The following is a 17,259-nucleotide window of genomic DNA, read 5'->3' as shown; positions in this document are numbered from 1 at the left end:
CATACAACGATAGAAAATATTATAAGGAAGAGAATGTATGTTTATTTTTTGGTCTACGACACTCTGGAGCAAAGATATTAGCTTAGAAGTAAAATATCTCATTTTTGTGAATAACTCCGCTAAAAAGAATGATCAGGTGGTGAGAAATTGGGTTTTAGCCTTTTTACCCCTATTGATCCATTAAATAAAAACTGACAGTGCCTCTCTGCGCAAGGTCAAATGACTTTTGTCTATTTTAATTTGTGGGAAGAGGTTTTCTAAACTGTGTAAGTAGAAGTGGGTCATTGTCATATTGGCACGGCCACTTCTTGACGAATTGTCATGAAATTTGGTTTGGAAGATTTTTGTGAACAAAAACAAATTTTTTTGAGGGGCAATCTTATATAGTTCAAGCTATAGATGCAATTTTCTTATTAATTGACTTCAAACACAAAAAAAAAAATATTTGAACACAACGGCAACACCTACAATATTCAAATATACATTTTTTAAAAGCTAGAAGCTTAGTCATATATGTAAAATTAAAATTAAGTTAATTGAATGAACGGCTTTTGAAAGAATGGTAATTGAACTCAGATTTTTGATAAAAAAAATTATTGAAAAAATTTTAACATGTCGTTTTTTCAACTTGGTCGTAATATAAAATGCATTTATTTTCAAATTTTTTTGGCCGCATTTATTATGATTTCAAATTATAAAAGGAAATGTCAATATGTATTACGGTTTATGAGCAAAATTAAAAAGTATTTCATTTTCGAAGAACTTTTTTTAATAAAAGTTTTGAAAAAAAATGTAACTTATTTTTTTTTAAAGTTCAACATCTAAACATGAAATTATTTTTTATTCATTTAATAACCCTTACTGTTGAAAGTTAAATAGCAAAAATTTAAAGTTTCTATTTACCACAGTCTTTGAGAAAATTAATTATTTCAATGCAAAAATTCAGTTTTAATAAAAAAAAAACCATTGAAATTGAAGTAATTTTTCATTTTTTTTTTTTTTTTTCAAAAGTGTGATATATTTTACCTTTGTTGCTTCGAAATTCAACTGATAATATTTATTTCCAAAAATTTTTTTAAATAAATTCATATTTTATTAGAAAAAGTTTGGAAAAAAGTCATTTTAAATTTTTCTAATAACATTTTTTTTTTTTTAATTCTGAGTTTGAGGACCATTTTTTCAAAAAGTCTTGATTAAATTTAGTGGATTTAAATTTAAGAGATAAGAATGAGCTTCTGGCTTTTTAATAAATGTATTTTAAAATATTGAAGGTGTTGCTGTTGTTTTCAAAATATTTTTTTTGTGTTTGAGGCAGAATGTTAGAAAACTGTATTTATCGCTTAAACGATGGAAGATTGTCCCTTACTGCCTTTTATATATTTTCCTTAAATTACCTAGAGAATCTTTTGCTATCATTTGTTTTATGAAATTTAAGCAAAAAATGGTTTTGTTAAAAAAAATTTAATTTTAATTTAAAAAAACAATACGGCAACACCGACAATTTTTAATCTATAGACTTTAAAGTATTTTTAATTACCTACGTTTGAAATAAAAATCGTCAAAATCAGAGCTGTTCGGCCGGGTTCCCTTATAATTTGCTTTAGTTACTCTACTACTAAGTTCATGAAAAAAGTGCAAAAAATACAGACACTGAATTTGGTAACTGTCCGTTTTTGATTATTTTTTGAGTTTTTGGATGAAGATTTAATTTTTTTAGCTTAATAATATTATAAAAAATATGTTCAAATTAATTAAAAAGGGGTGTCAATAATTATTGGTCCTAAATAAAGTAGTGGTTTTATTATTGACAGGGGGGTGCGTGCGTGCTTTGGGACATCAATCGTTGGCAGCATAGTTTTTTTTTTTACTTATTCTGAATTTTACTTATTTTTAGAAAATAGCTCTTTCACTCAATGTAACTTTGTACACTCTTTAGATTTATTAGAAGGTGATATTTTTACTTGCGATATAGGTACTATATATCAAGTTATGCATTCGTACAAAAAAAAAAAGTTGAGATAACATTTTTCCATAACATTACGATGATAGACAATGCCAAAAAAGTGGGTCCCGGAAGTCCGTCTGTCCGTCTGTCTGTCAGTCTGTCAGTCTGTCAGTCTGTCAGTCTGTCTGTCTGTCTGTATAAGGAACTAGAGCCTAAACGGATGGACCGATTGACTCCAAACTTGCTATGTAGCAGTTTTTGGAGGCTCTCCAGAGGGGTTTTTGGAATTAATTTTTTTGGACCAAGAATAACGGTACCTGTCATACAAAAATTTCGGAAAAGTTTAATTTCACAAAAACGGCTCCAACGATTTTGTTAAAAAAATTCAAGTGTTAGTTTTTTAACAAGGTCTATCTTTTGAAGAAAAAATTTTTTTTTGAAAATCATTATTAACGGTACCTGCCATAGGACCGCTTTTTTCAAATCGAATTTTCTGCAAAACTACTTATTGTATTTCAACGAAATTTTTTATACAAAAGCATTTATATAATTTAAACATAAGCCAAAAATAAAATTTTGAAAAAAATAATTTTTGGATTTTTAAAAAAATTTTGAAAATTTTTTTTTGAAAAATCAATTTTTTGAAAACGGGACATTGAATTTTTTTGAAATTTTGTTTTTAGATGTTGATTAGTGATTTCTACAAAATGGCATACCAATTTTATTTTTAAACTTTTTTTTTAAAAAATTATTTATAAAAAATTAGTTTTTTAAAAAACGGCTCTAACGATTTTGAAAATTTTTTTTCTAAAAATGCACCTTTATATATCAAATAAAACTGCATACTTGTTTTGTGGGGCGATTTGATTTCAGATATTGTTTTATTTTTTTGAAAAATTAATTTTATTTTTTTTTTATTTTTTATTTTTTATATACCAACATTTCCCAAGTTTCTATATAAAAAGTCTTAAAAATTTAAGCAACTTGAACTCTAAGAGCAAGTTCGTGCGACCCAGTCGTGCATTTTATTTCAACAAGTTTTTCTTTTTTATTAATTAACACATTTTATTTAATAAAAATAATTTAATTTTAGATTTTTTTTTTGATTTACAATAAGAAATAATTTGGTGCAATATCAGATTGTTTATTATTCTTAGCAATCTGTTTCAAAAATTCATTTCTTTCATTTTCAGTGGAAGTTTTTTTCATAAATGCTTCAAGAAATGCTTCTTGGAATTTCAAATTTTTCTCCATATGTTCATTTTCAGATTCTTCCATTTGCTCTATTTTATTGAATAAACGATCTTGCCTTCTTCGAAGTGCTCTCCTTTCCAACTGTGTTATTCCATTATTTCCATCTTTTGATTGAAAAGAAAATAGTGGAATGTTAAAATTCCGACATTTTTTCATGTTAAAAACAAAAATAATTACCAGATCCTTTATTATTGGCCATTTCGTTGAAAATTTTATTTCTTTCTTCATCAATGCGATTTTGATTGATAAATGCTTCGAGAAATTTTTCTTGGAGTCTCAGTTCTCTGTTCCTATAATCATCATTATTTTTCTCCATTTGATCCAATTTGGAAAAAAGCACTTGACTGATCTCTACAGGCGGGTTTTTCAATTGGGAATTATCACTTCCATTAGGTCCCTCTGAAAAATTTTAAATATTAAAATATGAAACCCGAATATGCATTTGTATCGAACCTAAAACAACTGAGGAGATGCTTTCGTCGCTAAATCTGGAAGCAATATCAACTTCAGGAACTAGCGATGCATTCTCGGTATCAAGTATTGTTTTTGAACTAAAGCCTTTTTCATCATTGTCTAATTTACTGAAAAATTTTAAAGAAGAAGTTTTTGAGTTTATCGCAGTGATTTTTTCGGCTCTAGCCTATTAGTTAAAAGGTTTGTTACCTTTTAATTGGAGAAGCAGTTGTCGTGTTCACTTTTGGACGTAAGTATCCCAGAAGAGCTAACGGTGGTAGCTTTGTTAAAGCTTTCAAAGAAGATTTTTCCTTGTTTTTGTTGAAATCTTCAGTATGTTGATTACTGTCCTCAGTAGCTTGGTTGAAGACTTCATGAAAATCTTCTGTTTGAAAGACTTGTTCCATTTCAGTAGTAGCTTCTTGACCAATTTCAGTAGTTTGTGGAACTTCTTCGGTAGTTATTTCATCCGATTTGAAGTCATCATTTTGCATTATTAATGTCGTTTGATCCTCCAAATAGTCAGTATCAATATCTAAAATATAATTGTCTTCATTTTTACCAACTAATAAATAATAATGGAGAAAGAAAAATTTTGCACTGTCTTACCGTAAGAATAAGCCTTCAAACATTGTTTTACTGTTCTATCGTAATGTCCCCAAATGCGAGCTGGGCAGCCACGTCCACCCAACACGTGAATCGAAGCAAAATCGTAGCAATCAATTTTGCCATCTCCATTGCAATCTTGTTTATATGTTCGCATATATTTTTGGACAGAACGTGTTGCACAGTAAGGATCGCTAACGCAATTAACGAAGGCTAAATTAAAAGAAATATAGTATTTAAGTCAGGGTAAATAAAAATTTAATGTACCTGTTGGTGAATCTGGAGATTCTCCATTCACCGTCATTTTACCCATATCAGCCCAATAAATCCAAGTGATACGGAAAAGCCCACAAGCCTTGGAATTACAAGTTGTCGTTACATTACAATTGCTAATTGCATCGCAAATGCAACCAAGGCAAGTATCGTCAACTAGATCTTCCTCTGAAGCTTCTGGAAAAGAATAAGTTTGTTAATCAGTAAATTAATATTGAAAGACTTTGATAAAAGTACACAAAACTTCTGTAAGTTTGCCTTAGTTATGATAGCTTATTAATATTTTGTTCGCTTATTCAAGACTCATTCAAGGGTAATGCAACAAAAAAAAAAAAAAACATAAATGGATTAAATCATTCAGAGGGTCAAAAGTCAATAAATATTAGGGTGTGTCACTTTTGTATGGCCGAAAAAAAGTACCCTAATTTTGCAATGTAATAGTGGTCAAAAGTTTTATTAGGGTCTAAGATTTAATAATATGTAAAAAAAAATTATAATATCGTTCGTCTTTGGCTCGCTCAAATCGGTTGAAGTTGTAAGGAAAAAAACGATTTTATATGAAAAAATGATTTTTTTTCTTCGTATATTATTTCGCATCTTCTTTACTAAGTGTTCAATTCCAACTAATATAAGCTTAAAAGTTTTTTCTTATTAAGATATATATTTAATATATTTGTTTTTGTATTCAAACGGCGCAATTAAAAAAAAAAACATATGTTTAAAAAATCTCTAAAAATTCAAATTTCTATGATTTCTTCCTATATTTTGAGCGAGCCAAAGATATTAATTAAAATGAAAATTGTAAACGCAGTATTTATTTTTGATAATTAATGCAACTTTTAAAAGCTATTACATTTGAAGATTCCATACTTTAGCATTTTGACACACCCTAATAAATATGGAACTGATGGCTTCAAGAACTGAGTCGTAAGTTATAAGCAACAACATCCCTGATTTTAACTTGCGATATAGGTTTCTACTATAGCACTATAGGTACGGTGACCATATTTCTGGAAGCGGAACCCGGGACAGATAAAAAATTCGTTGGATCGTTTTGAAAATATTGATTTTTCAAAAAAATTAAATTTTTTTAAATGAGTTTTCATAATTTTTCTTTATTTTGATATCAAGATTTCCTAAAGTATTTTATGGGAGCGTTTTTGTTGAAATCATTTAAGTCGTTTACGAAGTCAGAAATCAAGAAAATGGTTTTATAATAATGTCTGTTAATAACTTCTAAAAAAATATATTTTTTTAATCAAAATCGGGAGAGCTGTTTTTTAACATATTAATTTTATTTTAAATGATTTTGAAATTTTATGATCTTTAACACAACTTTTAACATGTTCTTTATTCGAAAACATTTTACCTAGTGTAGCAACTGACAAACATAAGCTGGAACTTAATAATTGACGAACATTAAAAAAAAACTAAATCTTACTCTAGATGCTAAACGAAAACTCTCATACAAAACCAGCACAAAATGTTGCTTTTCGTTGCACAGTACGCAGCTTACGTAACGAAATTCTTACCTGTGCTAGAATATATGTGTCACTCCCATTTATTTGTCCAGGCAATTCTTCTTGCAGCGAAAGTTTTTTGACTTTGGAGACTTAAAACAATTTTCGTTTTGCTTCAGCTGCGTACTATGCTTAATGCTTTATCCGAAAAATTAGAAAAATTTTAATTTCCAGCCACTGTTTTCTTGTTTTCCGTACAAAGTATTTAAAATATTGAATACAAAAATCAGAGAATGTCCAAATACGGGACAATCACGGGACAAATAACAAAATACGGGACGCTTATACGTCCCGGGTTTCTTAAATAAAAACCAGGGACAAGCTGGAGAAATACGGGACAGTCCCTGGTAAACCGGGACGGATGGTCACCGTAACTATAGGGCAAGTTTAGGATTCGTATATCTATCTATCTATCTTGATGTACAGCCTAAACTACTGGAGCGATTTTCTTCAAACTTTGTTGTATATTTTTATTTTTAGGACCAAAAATACGGTAGTTGCCAAATGATGAAAATGAAAAAAATTGATCAGCTCAAAAACGGCTCGTTATTAACGGTACATGAACCATAGAACCGTTTTCTTGATTTCTGACTTTTTGGTAAATCACTAAGCCGATTTCAACGAAAACTATTGTGCGAAAATTTTTCAGCAAGATTAACAACTTAACTGTATAATGAGTCACATATGACTCAAAATATATGTTTTGTCCCAATATTATAGAGTCCCATGTATCATATATGATTCATATACATATTTTATTAAAAAACAACTTCACTGTCATCATACAATCTGATTAAAAAACCTCTCTACGTTCAATTTTCTTGGTTTATTTGAAGGATTCATCACTCAACGCCCCATGAGTCCTATTTGACTCATAGAATATATTCTGTATCGTGTTTGTGGAGTCCATGAGTCGTATATGATTCATAAAGACGTGTTTCTAAAAACGTGTTTGCTATATAAAAATATTGCTATAGAACATAATTTATTCATGAAAAAAAGAAATACTTTACCAAACTGTAAAAAAATTGGAAAAATGTTTAAGATTTCATAAGAAAATCTTTGATTTTTTTGAAGTTTTTTAACAACATTAATAGCAACATAATAAAAAAGATGTGTTTTTTCGTAGTTGAGTGCAATCTAGTTGACCTTTTCTGCGATCTAAGCCCGAAACAGTTGATTTTACAGCGAAATGTTAGACATATATTGCACATAATTTTACGACGAACAATTTTTATAATGTTCATTTATGATTCATTGGACTTGTGGCGATGAAAATCAAATATCATACGTCCATGAGTCATATGTGAGCACAAAACTAAACCCTTTTTTTAACAATACTTACTGATTACACAGGTAAGAAACCAATTCTGATTGCATTATTTGTAAATAGTTATGCTTATTTTTGAAAAAAAATACTGGACGTAACGATGATTTTGAAGGAGTTTGTATGGGGACAGCGAATTGTATTTTATGAAAATATGATTATGTATCATATATGATTCATGGGACTCTAGCGGCCAGGGAAAAAATAAATTATATGAATCCATATGCTTCATTTCACGTAGAGTCGATAAGATGAGAAAAATGCTGGGCGTATAAGGTTTTATAATACGTTTTTCAAAAAATTTTCAAAAAATTTATTTTGGATTTTTAAAAAATATTTCAAAGTTTTTGTTTGAAAAATCAAGGTTTTTTTTTCAAAAATTATCAATGAATTTACTTGAAATATTGTTTTTATTTTTTATGAGTGGAAAATCAATTTCTTCAAAATGGCATACCAAATATTTTTTTTTTTTATTTTTGGAATTTTTTGTATAAAAATATTTTTTTTTCAACAACTTTAACAATTTTCAAAAAAAAAACACCAAAATTTGTTTGTTACCTATGTATATAAAAATCAAATGGCGTATTTCATTTGGAGATTAAAACCATTTAGATTTTTTGGTGATTTTAAAGTCAAATTTTAACATTTCTTATAAGGATAAAATTAAATTAAAATTATTCTTTTACGATGTTTATAAAAAAGCTTTAAACATTCCTACCATAAGAGTAGGTACGTGCGCCCCAGTCATGCATTTTCTTTCATAAGATTCTAATTTTTTCATAAATTCAGAGATCAAAATTTCACAATTATTTTATAAACAAGTTTTACGATTTATGCACAATTATAGTGATTTTATAGTGATGTTGTCTAAACTGTTCTATAAAATGCACATAATTAATATGTAGTTATTGTATTAATTAGATAAGTGTTTTTCTGCAAAGGGTTTTTGTTTTCAATTTGATATATAATTTGACCCTTTAGTTATACGTTTAAGAAATTACCTATCCCAAGAATTCTCTATTTATGTTGATATACTTAATTAAAAATTTACTAATAAATCATTAAAAAGAACTTGAAACAATTATTATTTACAAACAAGTTGGGAAAACTGACTTAGTTTTCATCCGTAGAATATTTCCCATAGAATTTTCTATTTTTAATCACAACAAATCTCATCATAAACAGAAGCAAAATTCCTACTTAACTTGTTTCTTTATAGAAGAAAATTGTTGATTTAATGTTATAATCTCCTATCTGATAGCGATCATTGAAAAATTATTCCAAATAATGGCATAAGGTAAAGCCTTTGAAAGACTGCTGGACAAACAATGGTTTTCAGAGTGATGGTTAGAGAGAAATGTACGTAAAAGTACATTGTACCACTTCTATTAGGTAATAAATGATGTTTTTATTTGTTTTACATATAATTACTTTAAGTGAAATGTTAAACTATCCATATTAGATGGATTTTTACTTTTAACAAAAATATAAACAAACCTCCACTCTTAACTGTTGTGGTTAAGTCGACTAGCATCAGCGACGCAATTACAATCATGAAGTACAAGATATTAGAATTATTCATCTTAATAACTATTTATGTAGATAAGTGGTTTTATTTTTCTAACTTTTAGATATACACAACACACGCGAACAGAGCTCATGAATTGAAACCGATTTGAACTGAAGCAAGACTTAGGGGTAACTAACTTTGACTTCAGGTAAACATTGATTCTTAAGTTTGTTACAATTATTTTTTTCTATACATGAGATCTGCGGAGAGGAATTGCTATAGCTTTTTAAAATAATTGTTGTCGTTTGAGTCGAATTTATTATGCAATAATAAATAATTATATAACTTATAACATGATGATGCGGCAAGAATAAAACGACATTTTCGCATAAAATAATCGATATTTATTGTCGATAATCGTGATGTGTTTTATTTAAGTTTTTTAATTTTAAATCAATTTTTTTGAAAACGAAACACTGAATGTTTTTTTTTAGTTTTATTTTTAAGTTTGAAAATTATTTAACGGTTTTGCTTCAAGAAATACCATTTTTTTCCACCACATCATAAATTTTAGTTCTTGTTTCTTTCTTACCGTAAAATAATATTTCAATCACTATCCCATTTATTGAAATCAGATTTTCCTTTTTTTCTTATTTTTAACACTAAATATTTTAAAGCACTCAAACTAAACAAAATTCAATAGTCAAACTATGCAACTGTTAGAATTATTTCCATGACTTTTTTTAAATAATTAAAAATTGAAGGTTCCTTTTATTAAAACAATTAAACAATATAAATATATGTAAAAAAAATAAAAAGAATTTAAGAAATAAAAAAAAAAAAAAAAAAAATAATAAAGTTCGCTGCTCAGCTCTTTTGTTTAAACGAAATGTTATATTAAAAATATGCTTATTAAGAAGCCTTTATTGATTTTTATTTTTATTTTATCTGTATAATATATATTTTTAAGTTGCCCCACTCATTTTATAACATTTTAACTTTGTTTTTAAGTTATTACAGGCACCAGCTTTCCAATAGAAAAAGAGTTATCAAAATTGGTTTACTCAGTCCAAAATTATGAGGTAACAAACATAAAAAAAAAACAAAAAAATTGAATGCCTCCTCCTTTTTGGAAGTCGGTAAAAACTAAAATATTGGGAAAAAAAATAAGATAATTCAAAAATAGAACAAAACAATTTTGGATAATGTTTACTAAATTACTTATTTTAATGCTTTGAGCATTTATAAATATTGAACATATAAAAACAAACATAATGGCCACGAAAATTGAACTTGGCTAAAATTGAATGTAATATCGACTTTCAAAGTCTACTATTTTTTTTTGTGTTTTTTTAACAATTTTTCTTTTTCATGTTTCAAGCTATGAAAATTTTAAGTACTTTTTTTGTTGAGATTGTTTTTGTTTATAATTATGAATGCACTGACACTTCATGTAATTTTGTAATTGAAACTGCTCTATTTAATTTTTTTATGTTTTAAAAACAAGAAGAAAAAGAAATATAAATCATATGGGAATTGTCATCAACAACTCTGTTATTTTACTCGTATAAAAAGATTTGAAAAATTGTGAAGCACTTGACATCAACTAAAAGCTGATATTCTTCCTATAAACAACATCACCAAAATTAAAAAAATAAAATGCACGACTGGGTCGCACGAACTTGCTCTAAGAGTTAAAGTTGCTTAAATTTTTAAGACTTTTTATATAAAAATTTGGAAAAAAAAAATAAAATTCGTTTAAAAAAAAAATAAAATAAAATCTGAAATTAAATTGCCCTCCAAAACAAGTATGCAGTTTTAATTGATATACTAACATGCATTTTTAGAAAAAAAATTTTCAAAATCGTTAGATTTTTTCGTTTTTTAAAAAACTAATTTTTTATAAATAATTTTTTGGAAAAAAAGTTTTAAAATAAAATTGGTATGCCATTTTGTAGAAATCATTAATCAACATCTAAAAACAAAATTTCAAAAACATTCAATGTCCCGTTTTCGAAAATTTTATTTTTCAAAAAAAAAAAAAAATCAACATTTTTTTAAAAATCCAAAAATTATTTTTTGGAAAATTTTATTTTTGAATTATATTTAAATTAAAGAAATGCTTCTTCGTTGAAATTGAATAAGCAGTTTCGGAGATAATCGGATTTAAAAAAAAACGGTTCTATAGCAGATACCGTTAATAATGATTTTCAAAAAAAAATTTTTTCATTAGAAGATACACCTTAGCTTAAAACTAACATTCGAATTTTTTAAACAAAATCGTTAAAGCCATTTTCGAGATATTTTAATTTTACTAAAATCTGTATATGACAAGTACCGTTATTTTTGGTCCAAAAAAATTAATTCCAAAAACCCCTCTGGAGAGTCGCTACATACCAAGTTTGACATAAATCGGTCCATCTGTTTAGGCTGTAGGGTCGTATACAGACAGACAGACAGACAGACAGACCAGACGGACTTCCGGGACCCACTTTTTTGGCATTGTCTACCATCGTAATGTCACGGAAAAATGTTATCTCAACTTTTTTTTTGTACGAATGCATAATTTGATATATACCTAGTACCTATATCCCAAATTAAAATAGATTTTTTTGTATCTTTAATTGCATAGGCCTCTTCTTTATCAATTTTTTTCTTCAAACAAAAACTTTTTTCGAGACTTGGGGGATCTTCAATTTACCACCTAGTCCGAAAAACTAAGCAGAGGTGCTTCTAATGAAATTAGTCTTCCACAGCTAGTAGCCAGTCTTCCCTTAAATATGAGCCTTTATCCAAAATCAATAAAAAAAACAATACATACAATTTTTTTTTTTTGTAATTTCAACTAAACTATTTTTTTAAACATTAAAAATTTATGATAGAAAATAATTAGGTTTCTTAGGCGATGGTTTTTTAACTGTAGCCATTTCTTTTAAAATCTCATTTCTCTCTTCATCAATACGATTTTGTTTAATAAATTCTTGGAGAAATGTTTCTTGAAATCTCAGTTCTTTTTCCCTAAGAACTTTTCTGGATTTTTCAATTTTATCTAACATGTTGAAAACCCTATCTTCAGAATCGGGATCAGTGTCTTCTAATGCTCTTCTCCTTAACTGATTATCAACAAGACCATCTGGAGCTTGAAAAGTACAGTATTAAAAATAACTATTAAAAGTGTAATATTTGTATGTTAAACCTGATGGAATTGGGACAATGCTATCATCGCCAAATCTGGATGGGATATCAACTTTTTGAGATATCAACTCAAAATCGTTAGTTTCTTGACTAACGCTTCTTTGGCCACCATAAATCTGATCCAGTTTACTGTAAAAACATCGTGAAAATAGTAAAATCAAATACCTATAATATGTAGTTAAAATGTTTTTTTTTTTTACCTTTCAATTGAAGAAGTGTTTGTCATGTTCTTTTGAGGATATAAATACTTTAAAGGTGATTGTGGTGGTAAATTAGTTGAAACTCGTAATTTATTGGCAACTAGAATATTTTCAGTATTTTGTTTAATAACTTCAGTTGTTCCACTGTTAAAGTTATCAACAAAATCTTCAACTTCTTCAACTATTTCTTGTATAAGTGCCATTTCAGTTGTTTGTGGAGTTTCCGTGGAGTTTTGAATGGAGGTATAGTTTTCTGTAGCTTGAAAATAATAAGTATTAAGTATTTTTTTTCACTTAAAATAGTAATTTGTTGAATTTACTTACAATAAACTCCATAAGCATCCAAACATAGTTTCAATGTTCTTGCATAGGTCCCGGAAATAATACCTGGACAACCATAACGACCTAACTTGTGAATAGAAGCATAGTCGTAGCAATCAATTTTTCCATCTTGATTGCAGTCATTTAAAAATGTTTGTATATAATTTTGAACAGATTCGGTAGCGCAACTTGGATCGTATGCACAATTTTCATAAGCTGGAATGCAAGAATAAAAAATATTTTTGAAGATTCAGAACAATTTTGTCAAAACAAAGCTTACCAGTTGGACTATGTGCGAATTCTCCATTAGATGTTCGCATTCCACCATCGGCCCAGTATAAATAATCCATACGAAAGAGTCCACAATGTTCTAAATCACAGGTTTTTGATAGATCACAGCCGCTAGCTGCTTCGCAAATGCATCCAAGGCATATATCGTCTACTAGATTTGCATCTGCATATATAATTTTTTTTATTTTTTTTCAAAAAATGCCACTTTTAAAATTTTTATTTTTTTTATACTATTCTTTGAAAAAAAATCAAATTATAATTTTTTCTAGTTTTTTTCATAAAAAGCTTGAACATAAGAGTTACTCTACTCTTTCCATAAGAGCAACTAAATGCGACCCATTTTATTATATCATGAGCTTGCCAAGCTTTATAAGCCTATTTTTCCGAGTGATAATAGTTCTCTTTATAAGTCAGTCTTTTAGGTATTTAGAAAAGTACCAAACTTATAACATTAATGAGGTGTAGGTACTTTTGTTAAGAAAACGCATATGCTATGAAAATAATCATTTTTATCAAAAAAACAAAACCGACTTCCATGGATCAAAACAAGACTTTATGGTTTTTCTTATAGTTGCTATAGACAGGACTGAGCGAAATTGAAATCGCACTGCTGGCACCAGCTTTCCAATACAAAAAGATTTATCCAAATTGGTTCACTCAGTCCAAAGTTATGAGGTAACAAACATAAAGAAAAAAAAATTAAGACGATTCAATTCGTTCTCCTTTTTGGAAGTCGGTAAAAAAAAAAACAGAATTAGCAGAATTTTTTTTTCAAAAAAATGCTGGCAGAATTTTGAAAAGCAGAATTTTGAAAAACAATGGATTGTAGCGTCGTCGCTTTAAGGCGTTAAGAGCTGCACCGGGGCCCCGAGGCAGAATAATTTTTTTTCTCTCTTAAGTGAGACATAAAAAAAATACATTTAGGTAAGCACTATTCATAATTAGAAACCAAAAGTTTCTGTGGTTCCTGAGATATTTTCAACCAAACAACGATGACGATATCTTTAGACCAAATTCTCGAAATCGGTTTTGAATAAAAGATATGAGTTCATAATCAACCGATCTAAGTATTCAGATTAAAAAATTCCAAATTAATTTTTTTCGATTTTCGGTAAAAAATCCCCTTGAAAAAAAAAATAGTTTTAAAAAATTTCCTCCAAATTCATCGAGTGAGACATCTAAGATTTATTTATAACTGAAAACCAAAAGTTTCTTGGAGGTCTGGTTGCTGAGTTATATGCATCCAATTTTTTTTCTTACATTAGGTATAGTACAGGTAAAATAGTAGGTACATAAAATCAAGAAATAAAAAAAAAAAATTGTTCCACTCATGAAACTTGGCAAAAAGTTTGCTTTTGGGATAAGAACCAAGTACAAAAAAAAGTCTATAAAAAAAAATTGGGTGGAAGGGTGTTTTTTCGAAGAGACAGTAAAATCTGCAATTGGTCCCAAAAAGCCAATGATTCATTTTATTTATAGTTTTGATGACAAATTAAACATTTATAAATATGTTCTTACACGTTTTACGCGAATCATTGGCTTTTTGGGACCAATTACAGATTTTACTGTCTCTTCGAAAAAACACCCTTTTATTAAAATTTTTTTTTATGAAAACTCTTTATTCTTGCTTTCTATCCCAAAATCAATGTTTTTTCCAAATTTCATTAGGGTGACCCATCATTTTTGTTTTCACTCAAAAAAACACCCTGTTAACCATGATATTTTTATAGACACTTAAGATTCTTGTTTCTTATCTTAAAAGTAACATAATTGCAAAATTTCAATAGGGTACCACTAATATTACTCTAGTATTTCACACTTTTTTAAATGTAAACATATTTTCTTTACTTCTAAAAAAAAACACCCTTTCACATAAAAAAAATTTATAGACTTACATTATTCGTAGTTCCCATGAGAAAGAGAACATATTTAATGAATTTCGTAAGGGTACCATTTATACCATTGATTTTATCGGACTTATCGCGGATTTTTCCCTATTTCCCAAAAAAAAAAACACCCTTTAACCTAAAATATTTGTATAGAATTTTTGAGTTCTTGCTTTCTGTTATAAATAAAACATTTTTACCAATTTTCATTCTTATACCAACCAAAACTATTTCACCAAGTTTTAAAAATTAATAAAATATAAGTTAGCTGTTATGATACCTTTCTCACACACAACTTAACCTATCAAAAAAACACCCTTTCACCCAAAATATTTTTAAAAACTTTATGAATCCTTTGTCCCTGTTTTATCTTAAACCTTCATCCCAAATTTTGTCAGTGTAGCATGTTTTTCACATGGGTTTCGGTTATATTTTACCTGTGGAGATCAAAAAAACAAGCACCCTGGTTTTTAATCGGAAATAACTTTTCTTAGAGCAATCGTATTGACTTTATTCTTATGTCATTAGATTCAGCATCAAAAAATACCTTGAAAACATGTGTCATATGATGATATTCAACTAACAACTTTTTTCAGTATATTTTTGACCTTCACCCCCTCCCTCTTGTCCGCGAAAAAACACCCTTCCACCCAACTTTTTTTTATAGACTTTTTTTTGTACTTGGTTCTTATCCCAAAAGCAAACTTTTTGCCAAGTGTCATGAGTGGAACAATTTTTTTTTTTATAAATGCCTATTTTACCTGTACTATTACAGTTGTTTTTAGTTAAGGCCCAGTGAAAGTTAGAAGAAGAACAAATGTCAAAAAAAAAATTCAATTTTCTAATCCTTGCCGATTTTAACTTTTATTAACTTAAAGCAAAAAAGTTCTTAAATCATCTCTCTGTGCAACTTATGGTTTCAAAGAAATTGAAAAATAAAAATTACAAAAATAACTTCTTAAATTGCGAAATTTATCATTGACAGGACTATCTTATGAACAATAACAGACATCGAACGATATCGAATTTAATATACTCGTTATATGACAAGTCTGGCAATAATGATATCATCTTATGAAACATTTGCAACTCTAAATATTCAAAAACTAGTTTTGAACAAAATGTAGTTTTAATATAGGTAACTAGTTTTAAATCTGTCAATGTTTTTCTTGAAATGTTTAACAATGTCTCATTTTTATCTAAAGGGCTTGCCAATTTAATCGATTTTATTTAGAATTCTACTTCAACCTTTTGATTTTATGAAATTTTAAATAACTTTATTCAAAAATACATTACTACATACATAACATACAATACTTTTGGAATTCCCTTAAGTAAATTAACTTACAAATAAGCTATTAAAATGTTTATAAAATATGTTACTAGACCATTTAACAAATATGTTTGTAGTCTATTTTAAAAACTGACTAAGTTTTTTTCTGGGATTTTTTCCCACAGGCTTTTCCATTTCTAGCTTGACAACAATAAATCAAAAGAAGCTGATTTGTTAATATAGTAGAATATTTTAAGCTTAATTGAATGTTGAGGTAGGCTGCAAATAGTGTATATCTACCTCATTATGACATTTGAAAAAGTTGACACAATAAAGTAAAGCATTAAAAAAAACGGTGTGAAAAGGGTTTAAAGGTTTTTTCGGCTTAAAAGTATTAAATTCGTACATACAATTCCAATTCCGTAAGTACAAACAAAACTATTGGATTATGTATTAGGCTTAAACAGAAGCCATTCTAAGCTTTGAAAGGATCAGAACTTGTATAATATGTATATGATAAAATGATTTTCATACATTTTCACTTTTAAATTATTGATAGAACCGAAAAAAGACATAATAATTGTCAGTTAATTTTATATTGGTATTTAAATAGTATGACGAAAAAATGATACTTGCAGCAAGACGAGTATTATACAACTTATGCTCATTATTTTTATCATCGTAAAAGATATTTTATTTAATTATCGTCATGAATGAAATCGAATTCGATATCACAATAGAAATTGTAAAATCGATTAAATAAGTAAATTAATAAAAAACAAAAATAAACACTAAAAATAGTTATCGATTTTGGTTATAAACAAACCTTGACCCTTGGCAGGTGTGGCCAAGCCGGCTAAGCCGACAACCACCAACCATGCAATCACAACCACGTAGTTAGAATTATTCATCAATAGCTATTTTTGCATGCAATTTTATTATTCTATGTTTTTTTTTACTAGACACGCGAACAGAGCGTACCAACTAAAATGAGCTTACACTTCGAAGCGCGACTTGAGAGATACTAACTTTGACTGAGATTCAAATTTTGTAAGTTTGTAAAAATTTCTATCTTATAGGGTTTTATGGAGAGAAAGATTCCTATTTAGTACCTATTTGCTATTGTTTATGAAGAGATTCTTTTCACTCTTCATCTAAGTCGAGGGTGTACCTACCTGTACCTATTTTATAAACTTGTGTTTTTA

General features: G+C 28.0%; 2 protein-coding genes across 2 annotated transcripts; both read right to left on the bottom strand.

The window, feature by feature from the left end:
- Positions 1–3,027: 3,027 nt before the first annotated feature.
- On the bottom strand, positions 3,028–8,960 carry LOC129919234 (uncharacterized). Its single transcript, XM_056000089.1, has 7 exons — positions 8,876–8,960; positions 4,526–4,708; positions 4,262–4,471; positions 3,863–4,187; positions 3,653–3,780; positions 3,377–3,598; positions 3,028–3,303 (listed from the first exon to the last, which is right to left on the bottom strand). Exons 1-7 carry the CDS (start codon positions 8,958–8,960, stop codon positions 3,053–3,055), a joined length of 1,404 nt encoding a protein of 467 aa, XP_055856064.1. The 3' UTR covers positions 3,028–3,052.
- Positions 8,961–11,724: 2,764 nt separating this feature from the next.
- On the bottom strand, positions 11,725–17,045 carry LOC129918674 (uncharacterized). The gene is made up of 6 exons (XM_055999302.1): positions 16,881–17,045; positions 12,885–13,058; positions 12,608–12,820; positions 12,284–12,542; positions 12,085–12,212; positions 11,725–12,027 (listed from the first exon to the last, which is right to left on the bottom strand). Exons 1-6 carry the CDS (start codon positions 16,963–16,965, stop codon positions 11,762–11,764), a joined length of 1,125 nt encoding a protein of 374 aa, XP_055855277.1. The 5' UTR covers positions 16,966–17,045; the 3' UTR covers positions 11,725–11,761.
- Positions 17,046–17,259: the final 214 nt, after the last annotated feature.

Source organism: Episyrphus balteatus, chromosome 4 (assembly GCF_945859705.1).
Source record: "Episyrphus balteatus chromosome 4, idEpiBalt1.1, whole genome shotgun sequence".
Lineage (NCBI taxonomy): Eukaryota > Metazoa > Arthropoda > Insecta > Diptera > Syrphidae > Episyrphus > Episyrphus balteatus.
Note: the sequence above shows the minus strand (reverse complement) of the source record. Positions and strands in the feature narration are given on the sequence as shown.

Coding starts and splice junctions, on each gene's coding strand:
- LOC129919234 (XM_056000089.1), bottom strand. CDS start 8,960: ATGAATAATTCTAATATCTTGTACTTCATGATTGTAATTGCGTCGCTG. Junction 4,472..4,525: donor ATCTCCAGATTCACCAACAG/GTACATTAAATT, acceptor CTTTTAATTTAG/CCTTCGTTAATTGCGTTAGC. Junction 3,304..3,376: donor GGCCAATAATAAAGGATCTG/GTAATTATTTTT, acceptor TTCAATCAAAAG/ATGGAAATAATGGAATAACA.
- LOC129918674 (XM_055999302.1), bottom strand. CDS start 16,965: ATGAATAATTCTAACTACGTGGTTGTGATTGCATGGTTGGTGGTTGTC. Junction 13,059..16,880: donor CACACCTGCCAAGGGTCAAG/GTTTGTTTATAA, acceptor TTATATATGCAG/ATGCAAATCTAGTAGACGAT. Junction 12,213..12,283: donor AACACTTCTTCAATTGAAAG/GTAAAAAAAAAA, acceptor ATGTTTTTACAG/TAAACTGGATCAGATTTATG.